At 39.0% G+C, this 13,975-nt stretch overlaps 1 protein-coding gene across 4 annotated transcripts in view; it reads right to left on the minus strand.

The window, feature by feature from the left end:
* Positions 1 to 1,064: 1,064 nt before the first annotated feature.
* sh3pxd2b (SH3 and PX domains 2B) overlaps positions 1,065 to 13,975 on the minus strand; it is a 50,832-nt gene continuing 37,921 nt past the window's right edge. The window contains exons 6-15 of one of the 4 annotated variants that reach the window (XM_012853086.3): positions 11,557 to 11,582; positions 10,991 to 11,026; positions 8,307 to 8,438; positions 8,022 to 8,123; positions 7,454 to 7,537; positions 6,596 to 6,713; positions 5,922 to 6,133; positions 5,690 to 5,736; positions 5,475 to 5,600; positions 1,065 to 5,382 (exon numbers count right to left, since the gene is read on the minus strand). In XM_012853086.3, coding sequence (XP_012708540.2) covers positions 3,856 to 5,382; positions 5,475 to 5,600; positions 5,690 to 5,736; positions 5,922 to 6,133; positions 6,596 to 6,713; positions 7,454 to 7,537; positions 8,022 to 8,123; positions 8,307 to 8,438; positions 10,991 to 11,026; positions 11,557 to 11,582 — 2,410 coding nt within the window. In that variant the 3' untranslated portion in view covers positions 1,065 to 3,855. The remainder of the gene's footprint in view (positions 5,383 to 5,474; positions 5,601 to 5,689; positions 5,737 to 5,921; positions 6,134 to 6,595; positions 6,714 to 7,453; positions 7,538 to 8,021; positions 8,124 to 8,306; positions 8,439 to 10,990; positions 11,027 to 11,556; positions 11,583 to 13,975) is intronic. The other 3 variants (XM_012853093.3, XM_012853102.3, XM_012853108.3) reach the window with 3 other exon arrangements.

Consider the following 13,975-nt stretch of genomic DNA (forward strand, 5'->3'; position numbering starts at 1 on the left):
TTCAGTGTCAGAATCTTACTTAAAGTAGATTGCTCTTTCACTGACTCCAGTCTGGAGAATCAGAGCTAAAGCCAGGAACATGTGGGGGAAAAAAAGTGTTTCCCTTAATAATTTTGAAATCTGAGACTTGGTTTAATTCAAAATATCCTAAAGTGAGGTTCTGTTGAAAGGTTATAAATCAATGTTTGACAATCTGTAGATGGCTTTAATGATTCTCTTCATACTGTATATATCCAGAATAGTAGAACACAAAGTTGGGTAGGCAACTTGGGGTTAAGTGCCTTGCCCAGGGGCACATTGACATGTGACAAGGGGAAGCTGGAATCAAACCCACAACCTTCTGATTACAAGACGACTGCTCAACCCATTGAGCCATGTGACATATAAACTGTTTTGACCCTCATAGTATTTTTTTTGTGTGTGTGCTTCCTGTCTGGTAATGTAGCATTAAGACTTGTCTTAATGCCAGAGAGCCCAAAAGATTTTACTTTCACAAGTGGAGACTCAATGCTTTCGCCATAGTGCTCCCCTTGATTTATATATGCAAAAAATCTTTATTAGATTTTATGCTGGGACTACATAAAGTTCAATGGACACAGAAACGGGAAGGTAGAAGAGGGACAAACAGGAGAAACAGATGAGGTGAGAGGAAAGGGAGAGAGCAATATAATATCCTCAGAGAATGCTTCTTCACCTGCAAAGAGAGACCAACCGATAAGGTATTACAGGTACAACCAACCAATGCCTTGATTCCATCACTGAAGAATATAAGTACCTGGCTCCAAGCACCTGTAGGTGTTTGTGAGTGCACATGTGTATGTAAGGTTTATCCATACTACACTGCCTAGCCTGTTCTCATCTGATCACAGAAGCTAAAGGGCGTCATTCCTGGTTAGCACAAGGGTGGGTGACCCTCATTTAAAAGTTCTCACCTATGCCCCAAAGATGACTTAATGCTGCCATGTTCTGCATTCCTACGTGACAAGGAGGCGAGTTAAAACCTGTACCTCGCACAACAAACGGTGTAAGAATCAAATAGAAAAGCAGCAAACTTAGACAAAATCTCTGAGTTGAAATTTTTTTATTGACTTAAAAGTAGAGACAGTAATGCAAAACACATGAGAAAAAGGGAAACAATAACAATATTGAAAGAAGGGAGGGGACAATCAATGTCCACTTAACATACCTGAATAATGCCATTGTAAGTATAATCTTTTTGAAAAGTATTTTTGGACGACGGTGTCAGTGCTGTAATATGGCTTGAATTTTGTGACAGATTTGAGCAACGAGAAGCAGAACAGAATTAGTGTTGCAGCTTTTAGCCTTGTCTACATACATTCTATTATTACCATTTTGAACCACTTCCTGAAAAAGCCAGTTGCGCGACACACACACAGCAAATAGGAGTTTTCATTTTAACCCACAAACCATACCTAATGTATTTAACATTAAAGCAAATTTCAGTATTTGTGAAAAAACAAGTTGTTTCTAAAAATCTTAACCTGCAAGGATGCAACTAAATATTTCAGTATTTAGTGTTAACTCCTGACACATCAGTACACAGAAAAGAAAAGAAAAAAAAACTGCAAGATAGGCCAAAAAAAAGTTAAAGTATGACTCATTACTGTACAATAAAAATAATTGGTTCTGCTGACCACTGCTTGAAACCAGTCAAGCATTAATGTAAAATAATGTTTATACATTGGCCATTGCTTAATTTGAGCACCAGCCATCAGTTAGGAAAGGCCTGTACACAAACAACTCTGTAAGTCATTGCACAAACTAATGTAAATCTTCAATTTTTATGGACAAAGTGTTCTGCATTTAACATTTTAAAACTTATATTTGGATGTACGATGATAGAGTTATGTTTAAAAAAAAAATTCTTTGACACAAAGCTGCATGTTAACATCTCTTACTTTGGGATACTTTTCTTACATACTGATCATTGGTGTAACTATTTTCCAACATTAAGCTAATAAAAGAAATAAAGCAAACAAAGGTTAGTGTAACATTAAAATGCGTTGTGTTCTATGCACTGACAATGTGCAAAATTTGAACTTGCCTTGCCTGAACTAAGTGAAAGTGCACATCTGTTACAAATTACAACAATGATCACTGATTACAGTCGATTAACAAAAAAAAAAAGAACAGAAAGCTAATACAGGTGCATCTTAATAAATTGCAATAACAAATTTATTTTAGTAAGCCAATTCAAAAGCATAAATCTCAGATTTATGACTCGTGAAATATTCAAGACATTTTCTTTAAATGTTGATGATTATGGCCTATAGCTAAAGAAAACCCAGAAATGTGGGATATTATATTAGACCAAAAAACAAAACAAATTTTAACTAAAAACTGTCAGCATTCTAAAATGTATGTCCAGCAAGTGTAAGTACTGAATGCATATACATGCATGTACAGTATATACATTCAATACTTGAAGGTGCCAAGTCCTTCAGGAACATGAAATGAATGTCTAAAAAAAACCATGTCTGCAGAGGAAGGCATGAGGCTCTAAAATCTGCTGTGCTGACTTTAGACTTGACAAACTATGATGAACCAAGACCAGCAGATGACACGGATCCCTAAATCCTCCCTGACTTTTGAAACATCACCCTGGACCTCAAGCATCGTGTATTATGTACCTCTCCATTCTTTCTTCAGACTCTGGGGCCTTTATTTGCAAAATCTACTTCTACTTCTGGTATAGTCTCTGGTTCTAACATGGTTTAATGCAAGAAATGCAACAGTTTTAAACCATACATCTTTGTGTGGTGGCTTTTGCAGCACTATCCCCATCCATAGTCCATTTGGATAAATATTTGTGACACTCCACCCAAACTTTAATGGGCTTTGCCATCAAGGCTGCAGTCATCCCTGTGGTTTGTGCATCTTTTTCAACCACACGTTTTCCTTCCACCAAACTTTCAACAGATACGCTTGGACATAGCATTCTGTGAACAGCCCACATTTTCTTTCTGGGTTTACTCTCCCTGTTAAATTTGTAAATTACCGTCTGCTGGACAACTGTCACGTCAGCCGTCTTACCCATGCTTTTGCTATAAGGTAATTCATTTATATGAGTTTAGCTTATCCATTTGAATTATAGAAATGAAAAAAATTTAGATTATATTTTAATTTATTGAGATGCACCTTTGTGTAAGTTTTGAGCCTTAAGGACAACATTTAAGATATATCTTAAAGAAAATGCTAACCATACATGAAAGCCCAGATGAAATCAGTGAAGATCCCCACTGAACTCATATACAGTCTTTCAATTAGTTAGGACTCATTTTTCCCTGCTACTGGATAGAAACCTGCAAGATATGAACACCTACGAGAAGGATTCTTCACATCAAGAAGTTTCTATGTATTGAGAACTAAGCCTAAGGCTGCATATACTTGTTTAAGCACTGAAGCCCACATTTTGCATATAATTTGAGGCACTGCATCATTAAAGGCAATGGTGCAAACACTCCTATAAATTAGGCACACCCTGTAACTCGGGGTAAATGCCATCCTGTTATTTTTTTGTTGTTTTTTTTTTTTTATGAGACAGAGGCTGTGATTGAGACGTAGCCACAAAAGCGAGTATGATTTCTTGCAATATCTATATAAAAACAGAAATAAGTAAACATCATGAAACCGCCACAAAAAAAGGTTAGGTTATTGCTGGTTCAATTGGCTGGATCATGTTTGACAAGGTGTAACAAAAAAACTACCAGTTAAAAAACTGTACCTATAAATAAAACAAGATGTGATACGGCAAGAAGTTGCTTTTTTTAACATCTAGACCCTTAGTGTGTTATTTTGTTCTCTTCTGGTTAGATTTTTAGTGAATTATAAAACCTAAGGCTTCTTGCTCAGGTAGTTCGAGGGGATCCAGCTCTCGACATCTTCTCCTACATTTTTACAGAACCACCAGCCGCTGCTGTTTTTCTCGAGGACCTCGAACACCGTACCCACCTTGAAGCCGGATGTTTGCTCATCCCCATCAAAGTCCGCCACGGCGAGATAGAGCTCATCCCGACTGGGCTCCTTGAGTAAAGGCGGAAGCTTGTCTTTTGGTGGTCCGGGCTTGTCGAGCTTCATCGGGGGCTTGGGAGGAATTGGAACTTTATTCCCCTTGGGCTCATCTTTCTCTTTACTTGAGGGTGGCTGAAGGAATGCCTTTGGTTTCGGGGGCGGGGGTCTGCTTAGTTGGGGTGGTGGGCCATGCTTGGCAACCTCCGGTGGTTCTTTCAGAGGAGGAGACTTGTTTTCGGTTGGACTCGATGGATCGCTTTTCTTTGGAGGGGGAGGTCTTTTTGGAGCAAGGGCAGGAGGTCTCTGAGGGGGCTCCTTATGAGGGGGCACTGCTGGTTTTGCAGGGGGGGGTGATCTATCCTGGCTAAGACCATTTATCTGTTTTAGTGGGAGTTTTGGCTCATCAGAGGACTTACTGTTATTGAGCAGAGCGATGTGGATCGGTGAAGAACTTTGGGGTGAACTGCTTCCTGCTGCCGAAGTACCGTTTTGATGGTTCCCCTCAGCGGATGTATAGCCAGGATCTGCAGGTTTTGATGGCCTCAACTTGCTTCTTAGGTTAGTGATGTCCACTTTGTTTTCTGCTGGCTGATCAGGTTTGGCAGCTGGGACGGGTTTTGGTCTGACCACTGGCTTACCCTTCATAAACGCTGCAGGCGGAGCAGCCTCTGGTTTCTCTTCCCGGATCTCTGCCTTCGGTTTTGGGGGCTGTTTGGGTACAGGTTTCAGATTAAACTTCTTGACCTCTTTGGCAGAGATCTTGTGGCCACACTCAAGACCCATTTCATTGCGAAGCGGAAGAGCTTTGCTCTTATCTTCCTTCTTGATCTCTGGCGGTTTCTCTGGTTTGAACGGGGCCGATTTGGGGGAAACAAGAGGCATTATGACTCCAGGTGCCGGTGGTTTTGGCGGCAAGGGCTTTGAATGATCGGATTTTGGTTTTTCCACTACGTCCAATTCAAAGCTCTTATTAATAGATTCCCGTCGAGGTGGCAGAGCTGGTTTCTCTTCTACTGGAGGGGCAGTTGGGGCTGGTGGCAAAGGCCCAGGGAAGGCAGGGGTTGCCTTGCTGGCGCTGGACTTCCAGTCTCTCAGCTTGGGGCGGGCACAGAAGTCAGAGGCCGTGGTCGGCTCATCTGGTAAAGGCTTAGACCAGGTATCATCATTTGAAACATTGGCACCACCATCCTCAAGCCTAAGCTTCTCCATCTCATTGGGCAACGGAGCGAGAAAATTGGGCCGCACGGCATTACTTGTCTTCTTGTACTTGTCGATAAAAGTGGCAGGGGCCCAGCCCTCTTTGTCATCTATCTGGATGTACCACCAACCACTTGCATTCTTCTCAACCATCTATAGAGGAGACAGGTTAACAATTCAAATAGAGCTTTATATAAAGTTAGTATGATTTTAAATTTACAGAGAAAGGCTTTAGTAAGTCCCACCTCAACTTTGACTCCTGCTTGGAAGCTGATCCCATCTGGAATGGTGGTCTGAAAGTCAGCTATGGTGTAGTACTCCTCCTCAACCTGCGGTGGTACGGGTGGCTTAGGCAAGTTTGTTCCACGTGGCTGTGGGGTGGAAGATATATACAATAATGTATAGGCCGATAAACCTTTGTGAATTCTATGACATATCTCAGGAAAATGTAACATCGTACAATGGTTAGATCTCTGCGTGGGGGAAGTCCATGTCTTGATCCCACTTCTGTGAAAGGAAAAGTCGTGTAAGAGGGTTGATGTGAACTGGCAGTCTATAATAAAATCTACATGCTCATTTCTGTTCCGTGAAAATACCACGACGCTAACCTAAACCAGGTTTTACTCAACACAAAAATGTGTCACCTGTATAGCGAGCTGTTTATCTAGGTAGGATGCTTTTATGCTACTTACTAATTTTGTTGTTATCGGAGAAAATAGAGAGCCTGTTCTCCTTCTGGCTGTCTCGGCTGTCTCTTGCAGCATTGTTTTGCAGGTTCTGCTTGGAAACCCCATCCAGGTCATTCGTGCTGGCATGAGCAGCAGCGCCTGCTGATTGCCTTTGGCTTTGAATATCAGACTTCTTCAGGTAAGAGGCCGGTGCCCAGCCCTCACGTCCCTGGTACCTGGATTGAGGAGAGGGATACATTCAGCGGCATTACATGAGACACACTGCCTAGAAACAAAATGTGAATAAATCACCAGTTTGTCATAAGCTATGGGTGTATGAATCACATGTATTTAAACATATATGTGTCCTCTGTATTTCATTATTTCACAATTTCAGCACTACTGCTTTAAGTTTAGCCATTCAATCTAGGATCCTATGGGCTGTGTCCTCAATGTCAAATAATTTATTTGTTCACTTTTATGAAATCATTAAATCTAATAATACATTAATTAAATTATCAGTTCATTGCATGGGACCAAGTTTGCAAGAGCACTTTGTTCCGTATTTAAGGAAAATATTCTAGAGGGATCAGAGTAATATCTGTTTCTAATTGTTTGAAAGCATGCTGTACCTTTGTGTGTGTACATTGGTGAATGTTCAGGTTGTTAACTAGCGGAAATTGCGCGCATTTAAATACCTGATCTTCCACCAGCCTTCCAAGTTCTTCTGGATAACCTCAACAATCATGCCTCTCTCCAGATCAATCTCATCCTGGTCCCTGGCCGAGTACGGGTAAATCACAGAGTACTTTTCTTCTGTTGTTGGAATAAAAGCACATATTGCAACATGTAAGTACATAATGTCTGCTGTAGACTTCACATATCAAGTAAAAACAAGAACATGGTTTAGTTTAAAGGTTGGGAGGCAAACCATACACTTGCATACCTTAATAACTGTAACTTACAGATTTTCAAAGCAACAAGGGTGATTTTAATGATGCTACTGCTGTCCTGAAATTGGAGATTATTTTTAAACACTTTTACACTGAAAATTTAATCATAAGACGAAAATGCTCCTTACTGACAAAACTGTTAAAAATTCAGCAGAGGTGCTACAATATCCAATATATTTAATGAGGCGAGGCACGAGGAGCATCTTGGATAAAGGAAAAAAAGAGCAAGATACAAATGCGCAGAACAGAGATAGATGTTCTACAAATACTACAGAACAACGAGACAAACTGATAAAAAAACAATCACTTTCAACTATCAGTTTACAATCAATGATTCTTACTAATGATTAATTTAAGTAGTTTTCTATGTATGCCTTTCAAATATGACCTGCATGTCAGTTTTTATAAGATACAGACATGAACAACCAGCATGCATGGATTCAATTTACATGCCAGGATTACTCATGCAAAAGACATAAATAAATATGCATCCACATGACCAATCATGCTTGTGCAGGCATGGGCTAACGGTTAGTAATGTGGTGGGGGGAGTGCGGGGTGGAGTTATGTAGGGGGTGGTTAAAAGAAAGGCGTGCGCTCCACCTTGCCCAAAGCCTGTGCTGAATAGATCCCCTAAAGTTCTGCGCCGACCCACGTGCCGTGGCAGTGACCAGAATCTCCGAGGCACTGACATCCCAGCACGGTAAGTGGGGCAAAACAGGAAGTGAACATTACAATTGGTCTGCGATCTGGATGATTTTTAGAGTTTAAATATAAGCATAATCAGTACTAAGTCTAGAGAACAAATGAGTGTTTTTTTTATCCTTTTACTGACAAACACTTAATTGTATGTTTATGTTTTACCGTCTTCAGAATTCAGTTACAAATACCAGCATATATGCCTCTGCATCATAGCTTTCTGTTTAAACTTTCAAAAAATTACCACTTTTCACCAAACCTTTATTCATTTTACTAAACCTGGAGTTGGGTGATCAGGTGAACGCTGTTTGGTCATCATTAGATGTTAACAACTTCTGATAAGTAAAGTGTGACCTTAACAGTCAGTAAAACTGCCACACATGGCTCCATTTGGGAATAATTTATCCGGTGATTATTTTGGCTATAAAAGCTAGAACATAAAATCAGCTTTCAGATATTAACTGTCATGTACCTTCTTCTCCTGGAAGTGTGAAGTCATCTGGGTCGTCCTGAGCCTCCAGACACGTGGCAGGGACCCAGCCCTGAGCATCGTCTGAGCTCACAAACCACCAGCCTAAAAAAGCAGAAAAACACATTAATATGCAAATGCATTTCCAGAAATTATGACTCACAAGGAAAAATGCTTACATTTAACATTTTGTTTTTCTATTAATCACAACTCATGAGTGATGAATCAACAATCTAAGGGCAATACAAAGGCAACATGATGCTACATGAAACAATGTATAACACTTGCCGGATTCATTTTTCTCGATGACTTCCACTACCTGACCAACGTGCAGGCTTATTTCGGTGCTTTCCTGTTTCTCATAGTCTGTTACTGCCACATACTGTTCAAGGAAAAGTGGGTCAGCAGAAGTAGGGTCTCCTGTTGAAAGAGTGGAGAATAACAACTTAATTTAGTTCCTTCATTTACATGCTGTTTTTTTAAAAAAAGAACAATCTAAATTAATTCTTGACAATCTGAAAAAAAGCCTTCGCTCAAAAGCTCCTGTTTTTTACCAAATCTTTAGGAATTTCAGCTAATAAAGCCTGGAATAATCAACATTGCATCTCTTTGCTTTGGAGGTATTGACATTCAAAGGTTTTGTATCTCATTGACCAATTGCTATATGACCTTTTCAAAATGGCAGATTTTGTATGCTTCACTAAACAAAATTATATATATATATATATATATATAAAAACCTGAAAGGTCATACTAGTACAAAAATGTTCAGGTAAAATGAGCGAAGGCTTATCTATGGTAGGGAGACCCCTAAGCTGGCGAATTGAAAAGATGTAGCGAGGAAAAGACAGAGCTAACAGTGGAGCAGATGAGGATATATGGAGGAGGACTGTGATTCGGGACAGTGTAAAGTGTTAAGTTAATCAATTGCATGGAAGTGAATTCAATGAAGACAACCACGCATAAACAGGACCCACCACCAACGTTAGCAACAAATTAGCATGAGAAAACAAATACTTCTACAAACAAGCACTTGGTATTAGGAACAAGTGACAACTAGCTTAATGTGTAACTGTAAATTTAAAACAAATACATTTTATTTTATCAGTAAGAAATTAAAATATACATCAGCTAAATATTTCTTTACAGGAGAACTGGTAGTTGCTAGCCTAGCCTAATTTGCTAACCTAGCTTAATGTTGCCAACAAATTCAAACATAATAAAAAGGACACATTATATTTTATGTTGTATATTATGACAACAGCATTCAGATGCATTTTGCCATAAAAGGCTTTATGACATCAGTTTTTATTTTCAATATTATCTAGCAGGCTATAGGCTATTGAAGAGTCCCAGTTTTAAAAACTGCGTGTTTCAAAACTTAAAAAAATGGCCATCATGCCAGTACTAAAAAGGTGATACAGCAGAATTTTTATTCTCAGTCATTGTACCATGAAAATCTTATTCGTATCCATGTCTACAACTGGTTCTCTAAGGTTTCTTGAACAATCCCACAAGTAAGGTAAGGATCTTCTATGGCTACATTCACACTGCAGGTCTTGATGCTCAATTCCAATTTTTGGTTGAAATTGTCTGTTTGCTTTGTTGCTGTGGTTGTTCATACTACTAATTAAATGTGACTGCCATCAGACTACTGTCTGAATGGTCCAAGGCTCCAAAGCAACCCGCACGCGCGGTTAACGGAAGAAGATGTAGCAAAGCATCAAACTGTTTCCGGAAGTAATGGTAGATGTAATTGTTACAAGACACTGCTGCGGATACCTGTGTCTCTGTGGTATGAACTTGTTGAGTAATGCGAGCAAACAATATTAAGACCACATCATAAAAAGAAGAAGAAAGGTAAGAAGAAAACAGCACAGCTATAAACAATGGTCTTTTGTAGAGCCGTGCCTGCTACTGCTGTAGAAAGGTCTGTGTTAGGGCTGGACGATATAGGAAAAAAAGCATACCGACAATTATCAACAAATTCAAAACATATATTTTAAGTGCAGCCCTGGCCATTTCATGCTGTTGCTTAGCAACCTATTTTAAGATACAGAACACACAAACACTGAATTCAAACTCCACCCTTTTTTACCAAAACTGCAAGTTTTTTTAAAAAGAAAAAAGAATGTATGCTCTCTGAACTCTTTGAAGCGGACGGAGGTTGGGGGCGGAGCTTGGTGACTGAGCGTCCCTGGGTCTGCGTTTGTGATTGGTTGGGAGATGTAATGACTGTGATATTAATCTACATGGCTAGAAAACAAAAGGAAGGAAAACTGTTATTCTATTGAACTTTTTACTGACCCTTTTTTTTTCTTCTATCATCGATATGCGTCTATCGATTGATAAATATATTGTTATTGAATTATCGTCCATCCCTTGTCTGTGTGGATGGTTATTGAGTGGCAGCCAACTGCTCCCCAAGGGCATGGGTTAAGATGCAGGAGTGAATTTCTCCATTGTGAGATCATTGATGTTCAATTATTATTATTATTATTATTATTATTAACAAATCAGATTTTTTGGGGGGTGAAAGATCAGAACTGGGCCTTTCAGGATGCCATGAAAAAGACAGATACGGGTCGCATATGGGCAAAAGATCAGATTTGGGACGCATTTCTCTGCAGTGTGAACGTAGCCTACGACACCTCAGTTAGCAGAACTTCCACCTGAACACTACAAAAGCTACAATATTCACCGGACACATTCATGATACAACATAACCCATTACGATTCGGCAAACATTTAAAATAGCTATGGTAATTTTTACAATCACTTACACAAAACAGTAACGGTTCTAAAAATCAACAAATGCATGATTTGTTTTTTTTAGACACAAAAGGAGCCCCAAGCCCTCAGCAGAGCCACATCCCACCTGCCCAGGCCTGGGAAGGAGAGGGGGAACACACCACTAGCAACCCACCGGGTTACACACACAGCACGGCAAAGCATGACAGTGCGTTTACTACCTCGCTTTAGGAAAGTAGTCGCTCTCTCCACAAACCCTGATGAAAAGGAAAATGAATGGAGAAGAAAACTGAAAAAAAATAACATGGACGCAACTTAAGAACAGTACGTCAATTGAGAGGATATTAAGAATGTCAAAAAGAGAGAGAAAAACAACATTCAAGGTAGTTGCTTTGATAACATAAAGACAATTTCAGAAAACCATGTAAGTTTAGATAGAATAGAAGTTTCTTGATGGAAAAGTTTTTTTTTCCCGGAGAGAAAAGGCCCCACCATGAGCATTGTAAGATCCACAGTCAAAATCCTCTTATGCGTACACATACCTGGCAAATTAAGCGGATTCTGGATTCTGATATAGATATATGAAACTGTGCCACAAGATGGTGCTAGAGTCAAATTCCATTTGCCATTCATATCCGTATACTATTTATAGCCAAGCATAGTTTCACTATACCATTTACAGGTATTTATCATTAAAAGCAATTCATATGCAGAATTACAGGTTGCTCTTCATTCTGTGCACCTAATAAAATGCAGGACGTCTAACCAGATTACAAAGGTGTCTTACCTGACTTCTTTTTCCCAAAGGGCTCCCTGTTAAAGAGAGAGACGTTGAATTATATATGTATATAAAAAAAAAAAAATCGAAAATCAGTTTACAGAAAATACTTATGACAGCAACTGTAATTATATGTAATGTAATTATTGTTAATAGTTCTATAATAAAACTATTATAAAATCTGAAACAGAATCCATATAATTATATTTCTGATGATAAAGGTCAACACACCAATTTATAAATAGCATAGAAAAACATACATATAGTTTACTAACATATAATATTATCTAAGTAAATCCACAATTGTCAGGAAAAATAATTACTGCATGTAAAATAATCATATTAAATCTTTTTGAATATATGTTTATCTAAACTCAATGCAACAGACTGATTAGAGGATTAGGATCTGTTTCCATCTACAGCCCAGACCAACGTGTTTAAGGATACACTTGAAAGATGAGCTCTAACATTTGGCCCGATGTTGAATTCAATACAGCATCTGCTGTGTCTGCTTCAGACATTAGCCAGATAAATGGGGCATCACTCCACAGCAGCACTCAGGAGTTGATTTAGGGACCAGATGCCTAGAAAAATGACTCTTGGCTAATGCTTTGCATTTCCCTCTTTTGTCCAACTCGGTCTTTCCATTTTCTTATCAAAATATTTCTCCCATGCTTTACTGCCTTCCGCCGTCTCCCTTTTTCCACGTCTCCTTTTTCACATCTATCTTTCTGCTCTACCATCTCTAATTATATTTGCTCCTGGGGGTCACCCAGACATTTCCCTGCATGAATGCTCTCTCGCTCATAAAACATGATTTGATTGGGAAAAATGCTAATTGAAGATTAAAGGGTCAATAAAGCTTTACCCATAAGACTTCCGATTAAAGTACTATAAAAAGAAACAAACACAAAGGCAGTCAAACCAAAGAAACAAAAAGAAAACAGATTCTAATTATTATAGGAGAATATGTATCCATCATATTCTGTGTTTTTTTTTCTACTTTTTATTTTTACAAAAGTGAGACTAAGGATCATTGATTGCAATGGGCTTGATCAGTCAGTGTTTTCACAGAGTTGGATCTAACACTAAATAGGGGTTTAAGGAACAGGTATTTTATTCCCACTGCTGAGGCTCCCAGAACAGGCACCATCTTAACATCAACTCCTTGATGACTAAGGCTAAAGCTTTAATATTGTTGAAAGCTGATGGGTGGAAATAAACAACACATTAAACTCTTGTGATGGACTACAAAGCATCCATCAATCCTCCTCAAATGGCCAAGACCAGCTCGGGGCATTTGCAGGTTCAGGTGGGGAACTCAGACATCCCTTTCCCCAATATGTCCAAAATACTTCCACAGAGAAGCATCCAAGAAGTTCCTGTCCAAACAACTGAGTTGTTTTAATGAGAAGGAAGAGGGTGTCCCTACCTCCAACCACCTTCCAGATGAGAGACCTTGTCACCTAATTTACAGGGTGACCTTGTCACCCTGTAAATCAAGAGCCAAATTCATCCGTCATCTGCTCCACCCCAATTTCACTCTTTAAAAAAACCCAAAACAAGATAACTTAACTTCTCCAAATCAGAAACTGAGCCCCAATCCAGAGACAGCACTCCATCTTTTTCCAGTTAATAACCATAGCGTGAACATAATTGGAGCGTCCCTCATCCTGGCTACCTTACAGTTGGCTGTAAGCCATTCCAGTACATGCTGGCTTCAAGATGGCAACATAATCGCATCATCTACAAAAAGCTAAAAAAGGGTTCTGAGGTTCGCAAATCTAGACATCTTCCTCTATACAAATACACCCTGAGCTCCCATGAACTCCACTAACAGAATCAGAGACAGCTTTGACATGGTCCGGTGGAGTATAGCATATATGAGCAACATTTAAGGTGATTATTTAAAAAAAATATTTTTTTTGATCATTTCAGCATGCCAGGAGCTGTAATTACTCTATGCAGTACCCTGGATGGGTTTGATTTGAAGTAAGCATTGTAACAACCACTTAATAAACATCTACTGTGTCTAAAACAGTGGTTATAAATGAGACCAGTGGTAATGAGACAAGGACTGTAAACTCTCTCACTGCATTGTGATGCTCTACAAAAAATGCAGCATTCAAGAGAAGGAGACTAAAACATTTAGGGAAAGAGACATTTCCATGTGATGTAATGGTGTTACTCTAAGGGGGCTATCTGAAAAACAAAATACACATTATGGCAACCTGACGCCATAATACACAAGACTTGATGAAGTTAATAAAACTGTTTATTTTAACTGATTCTACTTGTCTGTTTCTGTGAACGTCTAAATCCATTTTAATATCAAAAAGTCATTTTATTTCAATCATTCTCTTCAGAAAGGGAATCTCATACATTATAGATTTATTCCACAAAGTGTTACATTTAAAGTGCTGATTTC

Source organism: Fundulus heteroclitus, chromosome 11 (assembly GCF_011125445.2).
Source record: "Fundulus heteroclitus isolate FHET01 chromosome 11, MU-UCD_Fhet_4.1, whole genome shotgun sequence".
In the NCBI taxonomy this organism is placed as follows: Eukaryota; Metazoa; Chordata; class Actinopteri; order Cyprinodontiformes; family Fundulidae; genus Fundulus; species Fundulus heteroclitus.